The sequence below is a fragment of the Microchirus variegatus genome (genome assembly GCF_963457635.1).
Source record: "Microchirus variegatus genome assembly, chromosome: 5".
In the NCBI taxonomy this organism is placed as follows: Eukaryota; Metazoa; Chordata; class Actinopteri; order Pleuronectiformes; family Soleidae; genus Microchirus; species Microchirus variegatus.
Window position 1 is genome coordinate 19315190 of NC_139806.1, and position 8108 is coordinate 19323297.

General features: G+C 41.4%; 1 protein-coding gene across 1 annotated transcript; it reads right to left on the reverse strand.

The window, feature by feature from the left end:
- Positions 1 to 447: 447 nt before the first annotated feature.
- snai2 (snail family zinc finger 2) lies at positions 448 to 2300 on the reverse strand (the record flags this gene model as incomplete). Its single annotated transcript, XM_083889092.1, has 3 exons — positions 448 to 1069; positions 1489 to 2010; positions 2222 to 2300. The coding sequence occupies 3 exons, from the start codon at positions 2298 to 2300 to the stop codon at positions 888 to 890; spliced, it is 783 nt and encodes a 260-aa protein (XP_083745218.1). The 3' UTR covers positions 448 to 887.
- Positions 2301 to 8108: the final 5808 nt, after the last annotated feature.

The following is an 8108-nucleotide window of genomic DNA, read 5'->3' on the forward strand; positions in this document are numbered from 1 at the left end:
TTTGAAGCTCCTGACAATCAGCGAATCCTGCTGAGCTCGGCTGAAAAGTGCTGCTTGTGCATCAAAAGCAAGAAAGAAGGCCTTGGAAGAGGGGGAGAGGGGGAGAAAAAAAAGCCCAAAAAAAGAAGTATACAAAAACGTCATGAAACTTTATTTTTCAAAAGTGTCATGAAAATATCAAAATCATTCAGCATCACAGTTTTCACTGTTAATATACAATCATCTCAGTCACGCTTACATTCAGGATATAAAAATATAAAATGAAACCGCTGTTGAAAAATACATATTATTGCCAAGTAAAACAGGCACATGATTGAAATCATATTGCTATCTGAGAGCTGCAAACCTGCTTCTAATGACTGTGCAAAAGTTATTATAATATTTTCGCCCTAAAAACTAAGTTTGCATTTGTTCCCTAAATAACAATGGCTTCAGTATTCCTCTGATTGTATTTATAAAGTCATTCATAATGCGCCTTTTGGTATAGATTGTGTGTTTTGTATAAAAAGAAAAGTGGAGAACTGCAGATCAGCCATTGAGAGACACTGATACAAACACTTGAGGATAACATGGAGAAGGCATATAAAACATTCTAGACATGCAGAAAAGTGCATGACTAGCACAGGTAGGTGAGTACATGGTTTGACAAAGCCGGCGCTGATTGCAATTCATAGAAACACTGCTTGAACCCGAGAAGCAAGTGAGCACAGGGCTGTTTCACTCTGAAATGAAATCGACCAGTCGCCAAAAAAACAAAAGAAGTCTGCATATTAGAAATCAAACCCCCATGATGGGATTTCCTCACAGTTCTCCTGGGTTCGGAAAAATGAAGAAGAAGCAACAGAGTTTAGTTTTTTTCTGGTAGTGGAATAGTATCCCAGTTCAGTTCAGTGTGCTACACAACAACCAGATTCCTCATGCTTGTGCAGAAGAGACATCCTGGAGAAAGTTTTGGAGCAGGTCTTGCATTGGTATTTCTTCACATCTGAATGGGTCTGTAGGTGTGCCCTGAGATTGGACCTGTCTGCAAATGCCCTGTTGCAGTGAGGGCAGGAGAACGGCTTCTCCCCTGGAAAATGACAAGAGAGAGAGAGATTGTCAGCGATTGTACACAAATAGCAATAGCCACAGTTGCACAACCTGTTGTTTATTAGCTGGTTGCCACACACTTGTAAAATAAAAAGGGCATTCTTCTCAGAGATTATAATCTGATTGTAAAGTTACATTTGTCAACACAAAATGCAATATTTTTATTTACAGAGCCACCAAATATTTTGTTTTTAAAAAGATACAGATATTATGGGAATTTTGGGAAATTCCACATTTTCCAGACTTCTAAAGCTGCTGAGTTTTACTGTAGCTGAGAACTTCATATAATTTTGTATTACAAGTTAAAACTGTGCCTATAAACGCCTAAACAACAACTATCCTGGCTCTTGTCAGTGCAGGAGGCCCCTCTCACACTCCCATCTCAGTGCAGCCACTCACCGGTGTGCGTCCTGATGTGTCCTTGGAGCAGCCACGGTCTGGAGAAAGCTTTACCGCATATTTTGCAAACACAAGGCAAGGTGTGAGTCCTGATGTGCATTTTGAGCGCTCCGAGGCTCACGTACTCCTTCTCGCAGTATTTACAGCTGAAGGATTTCCTCGTTTGGGCGTCGCAGTGCAGCTGCTTGTGCTTGAGCAGTCCAGAGTATGTGGAGTAGGACTTGCTGCACAGTCCACACTGGAATTTCTCTGCTTCCACTCCGTGTGGATCTGTGAGCTTGGGCAGCATCTGCTCGTCCTCATCACTCCTCGGGCTTTCGGAGCCGCTGTGGTCTTTGGAGGAGGTATCGGAGAGGGATGACGGGTATCCAGAGATGGGGGACAGGTCATTGGGGAGCGGAGACAGCGGCAGGCTGCTGGTAGTCCACACGGTAATGGGGCTGTACGCTGCCGGGCTCAGGATCTCCGGCTGGGGGATGACAGGCAGGGGAAGGCCCTTGTAGATGTGCGGCGTGAAGAACACTGAAAATAAAGACAGTTAAAATGAAACGAGTGTAATATTACGCGCGCTGTCATCGCTTTAAAGTGAAGCCAAATACGTTAGAAATAAGGACAATAACTTTTTTTTAAATGTCAACTCGTGAAAAAGTAGAAAAACACACTGAATCAACTCGATGTCATGTTACAAACTTCAGCTTTGCTGACTCTTGACTTGAACTTTGAAAGTTTTTACCTGTCGGGCTGTCCAACTCGCTATAATTTGGCTTCTTTGCGGAGTTTATGTGTTTCTTGACCAGAAAGGAGCGTGGCATCTTGGAGAACAAGTGGACAACTTTGTGACAAACTTTTGTTCTTCGCTCTTGAGAATGTAGCCGTGGACGTCACTTTAGTGTGTGAAGACGCAAAAAAAAAAAAATCCTTATGGGATAAAAGTTAAGTCCAGTGGATTGTCATGGTGCAGCGCTGCGCTCTTGGAAACAGTGCAGTGAGTAGCTGTAAAGAGCTGTAAATACTCCCCATCAGGTGCATGGGAGGAGCCATTCACTCTCATTTACATGCACTGAGGCCTCAAACCAATTATATCTCGCCTTTACCACTGTGGTTTAAAGACGCACTTTCTGCCTATTGGAGCACGCGACCTCTGGAGGGGATGGGTCAGCAGTCAGACAGGTGCTTTGTGCCACACATGAGTGTTTGAGGGATGCCCAGTGATCATGGCACCGTGCAGTTGACTTTGGCTGTCAACCATGGTGACAATTAAGAGCAGCAGCAGCAGAGACAATTACTGAAAAATGAAAAGTAAGCAGTGTTCAGAGCTTTTTTCTGCAATAATCGCACAACCACAGACAAAAAATATATGGATAATTAATATACTATTCAATTTTGGGTTGAAATATTTAATTGGATCTAGAGTTACAGTGCTGGTAAAGTCAAAAAGAAGGGGAACTAAGACTAGAATTTGAATGCTAAAATGTATTTCCAAAGGACAACGGCTATTTTTAATCTTCTCGGCATGAAATAAAGAACTCGCACAGTAAATTATGTTAGATATGATTCTGAAATGAATTTGGATGAAGAAAAATTGTTTCAGCATTGCAAAGTTACACTGAACAGCTCCATGACACACATGGAGTTAATGCTTTATATTGTGTATGACAACTGTTACGCCTGTGCCACTTTATTTAATTCTGTTGTGACCCATTTTTATATTTGTGTATTCATGTTTTTCTTCTACTTCTATACAAACACATACATTGTGAACTTGCAATAAAGATCCTTGAACTGTGATCTCACAGATGTGTGGCTCTTCAGCCATTTGTCACTATTCAGTCTCTCTATTTATTATATTGTATGGGCGTATGTTATACGGAGTATGTTAAGATATCAAAATGATGAAACTTAAATGAAAATTATTGTCTTTTCACTTTACTTATAGTTTGTTTAAAGTAAAAAAAAAACTGTTAATGCAATCATCACAGTGTCTGCACATTTCTGATTATCTTTGGTATGGGGGGGACATATATTTGAGATCACTCCTACCAGCAGCAGCAGCAGCAGCTGAGGACTGGGTTGAATGAATATCGAGGATTTGTCATCTACATGTGTAGATATACTTCCAAATCTACTGAAGTGACAAATCCATGGCGTCAGTGTCAGTGCTCAGAGCAGCAACGAGACCAAACTGAAAAGTCATTCCGCGGCTTTACCTAAGAGTGGCTCTCCCTAATGCACTTGCCCGTGGAGAAAACCACACATTTCCTTGCCAATAATGCAATAAGGCATCCCTCCTTGAAATTTAAATCTAAGTGTAGTTCCCTCTGAAGGTCAGACATGATATAATCAAATTTATCCCTCCCTCAGCTCATGCTGAACTGGACAAGGAGAGACAAACTTAGCAGTCTACGCCCCCTTGTGTTCAACTCACTCCTTCTGAAGGAGAGGCATGAGTTGCACATCTGAAGAGAAACAATGCAGAGGGAGAAGAAACACAAAGGATTAGCTATGGTGATATCGAAAAGTAGCTCCTGGAGCAGTTTGATTGGCTGGGTCAGCAGATATGAAAAGCGTTGTGTGTCTGGGCCAAGCCTGAAGTTAATTGTGAACAGCTTATCTTATCTGGAAAACATAATTGCAGATCATGAATAGTTTCCCTTTGTGCCTGCTTGGATTATAAAGGGAAAAGAAGGTTATCTGTGCATAATAACTCCAGGCTACTGTCACATATTTAGCGCTCTGTGAGCGGATGGGCGAGGAATTGTGGTGTATGGTGGTGATCCATTTGAAAACACTGTGCTCTGTAAAAGATAATATTTTTGAAATCAAAATTGCCCACAGAGCAAAACCCATCCAGGAGAAGGGAAACCATGCATGGCCAGGTGACAACATCCTCTCACAGTTTTCATGCTTCGCTTCTGTTTCCTCTCCACTCAGTGCTTGCGGAGGCTTTTCCACTGACAGTAATGAAGGCAGAGGGACACCACGGCACATATCAGTAAAATTCTGAAACGCAGAAGCATGCGTTTATGAGCTCGAAAATTAATTAACAGAGAGGAAGCTGTGTATCTCCAGCTCTGTGTTCTCTCATAACAGCATAGTGTGAAACCAGCAAAAAAAAAAGGGTGTTCAATTAAAACATGAACATGCCTCTGACTCTCTGGTCAAGTTCAGGTAAAGGAGCGATGTTTATTTGTCGGTTAGAGGCGACAGCGTCACCACCTGCACACTTCTGCAGCTTCCTTCACATCTACATTCAGATAAAGAAGTGCTGTTTTACGGCATTCAAACCTGTACATTGTTCGAGGATCTCAACAAGCATTGATTACTTACTCATAAACAACCTCATTAAAAAAATCTTGTTATATAGTCCTCTCTTTATAACTTTTTTCTCCTCCCATCCCTCATTACTTTTAATTAATACACACTAATCCTGTTTATCTTGCCTTGATTGTTTTTGCTGTGGTCTTTGCATAAGCTCTATAGCCTCCTTCTACCATCTGCAAAGGCTTTTGTTTACTTTTAACCCATGTATTTTAGTTGATAGGACTGTGTGTCTATTAGTACAAATGTGCCTTTTACTATGCATGTGTATGTGCAAACCAATAAAATAGACTCCGCATTAAAAGTATGCATAAAAAAAGGAATACCACTTAGGCCCCACATAATATTAAATATTCATGAGAAAATAAGTAACTATTAGCAACTGTTTTGTGGGCGCAGATTTGACTGAGCAAACAATGCCACATGAAAATCCTGACTGCAGCTCTGAAATATGAAACATCACCTTTTTGCACATGAGCCCTGCCCATTTCATAAATGCCACCATGTTTTGTGTTGGTGAGTGTGCGGTGTATGGAGCATGGGGACCATTAGGATGGCTCAGCTCTCACCGGCAGAGTTGCTATGAACTTAAATTCGACATTTTGACAGAAAAGTTTTGGCAGAGACACAACAGCAGCTTCTCCATTTGGATTCCGACAGCCTACTACTGCAAACCATTTAAAATATAGTATGTGTTTCATTACCTCCGCTAAGGAGGTTATGTTTTTGGCAGCATTTGTCTGTTTGTTTGTCTGTCTTTGAGCTGCACAACCTCAAAAAGTAAAAGATGGAGTCGTGTGACATTTCCTCAGGATATTAGTTATGGACTAAGGAAGAAATAATTAGATTTTTGTGGTGATCCATGTAAGGATATGGATCCAGATTCAGGATCCTGAACTGTTAACCGTTGTGAGATAGAGGAGTGTTTTGATCCGCAGTTTAATCATCTGAGTATACGATCTGAGTGTGCATGCAGAGGAGAAAAACAATTTATTGTCTGTGTACATCTGACTATACATATCTCTATGCACTAGTGTGTATTGAATCCTGTTTCCTGTTGACCTTTACGTCACAGTAAAACAAACAATGAACAGCAAGATAGAGTGTGAGATGGATCGTGCTGTGGTTCTTTATGTTGTGTACTTGCTGTACATCAGTCTTTTCTGTCGATCTAGCTGACGCCATCGTGTCGTTTGTTATTTTCTGCCAACAGTACTGCAGTTAAACGTCTTCTCCTTCTACTTCCGGGTCAAAGACAGCAGAGGAAACTTTGGTGCATGCACAGAACGACAAGTCCAGATCCATTCAAACTAAGTATATACATGCAGGAGTAATCAGACTATGAACCGCATTATCCAGGTATCTTAGTCTGACTAAGACTAGCTTGATTATAGTCGGACTAACGTGTTTACATGACATTAAGAAAACTGACTTAACATGCATGTAAACACACCGACTGAAGGAAAATGAAAGTTTGTGCTCTCTGAGTGCTTTCTCTTGTTGTTTACCTCAGTTATTATCACTTCTTTTAGACACAAGTGGTATATACCAGTCTTAAATGGCACGAAAACCATGTTCACTGTCCAACATGAGAACGGGTCAAAGTCTGTACCTCCTTGAGATTTAAAATGTAAGGTTTCTCTAACATCAGTATGGTCTTTGATATAACTGGTTTGATGTTAAGGTCTCATTGTTGATGGTGAGGCATAGATGAGATATTTGGTGACTGAGGTTAGGGAAGGATAATGTTCAGAATAAGGCGAAGGGAAACGAGCATCGTCTGACACAACACCAGCACTTTGCCAGTTTGGTTTTGGGATGTACTCGTTGGAAACAAAAACATGAATCACTCTGGTGTGATAAGCAAAACTTTGACAGAATATTTTTGTCCATGTTGTATCATAACTCAGAGTAAGAAGCCGACTGACAAAATATGTTTTCAGGGGAATTGGGGGGATTTCTTTCTTTCCAGAGAGGAAAAATACTTATAATACAACTTGGTGATCCAAGAACAGGGACAGTAAAGTTTTGGTAACCAGTGGCCTAATATGGTTAAAATGATGTGTGATTTACTTGGGGAAATGCAAATGTTTTTCAGTAACACATCTACATCATAGCAATTCCACTAATCCACTGACATACCTTATATCTGGCCCTCAGTCTTGAGCCACCATTTCAGTATCAGATTATCTCATCCCTGAGTCAGTTACAGGGTTAAAGGTGCAGTAATGTCAAATGCATTACACTTTCAAAGCAACTGGTGAGACCTGGAAGCTTCTGTATATAATCATCATAATCTGTTATCAGAAGTTTGCCAACAGATCACAGTTAAGCCATTAGGAAGGATGGGGATGGAAAAGCCTCACAGTGAAAGACACTTATAGACTAGTGAAGTGTAAAATCAGAGTGCTTCCATTTATTATCTGCAAATCACACCTCCTCTTGTTGCGGACATCTCTGGGAACAGCTGTAGGGTGAAGGACCATCAGGACCATCCAGAGCTGCAGGTTTATACGTTTAATTAACAAACCTTTTAAAATAAAGGAGTTGATCTATGCTGGGGCTGCAGACAGTGCCCTGTGGCACGCCGCTCAGGGTGGTGGGCAACATTAAACATAAGAGGAGTCAGCTTGCATCATGTGGGGAAACAGAGGGATCGTTCAGTTGGCATGATGACAGCATGGAAAATGAGGTGCACCTGGTGAGCCTGCTCAGCTGCTCAGGCCTCAGGGACAGAGTCCAAATACAACCTGGAGACTGAACGCATGTGCACACCTCTGTGTGTGTGTGTGTGTGTGTGTGTGTGTGTGTGTGTGTGTGTGTGTGTGTGTGTGTGTGTGTGTGTGTGTGTGTGTGTGTGTGTGTGTGTGTGTGTGTGTGTGTGTGTTGAGGATGTGCAAGTGTGCTCATTGACATAAACTGAGAGAATGTGACAGCAGAGAGCGAGGGGAGGGAGAGATCCCTTTTCATAATCCTTTTTATATTAGAATTCAAAAAGTTGATACCACTGTGCACACGCTCTGGCTTTCAGAATAAAACGAACCATGGAGTGTGAGCTGCAGTGTTTTTTTTTTGTCTTTTGAAGCAGTTTACTCAGCTACACCTGTTAGGACGTGCATTGACTTCTGTTCATTTGCACAGCCTTATCAATCAAATTCTTCAAGGCATGACCTTCAGAAAGACCTTTGTCAGAAATCTCCTTACAATGCTGGGTTTGAACAAAATGTGTCCTCAGAGACTAATAAAGACACGTTTAAGCGCAAACACAGACGCACACATTACACATACACATTTGGACACGC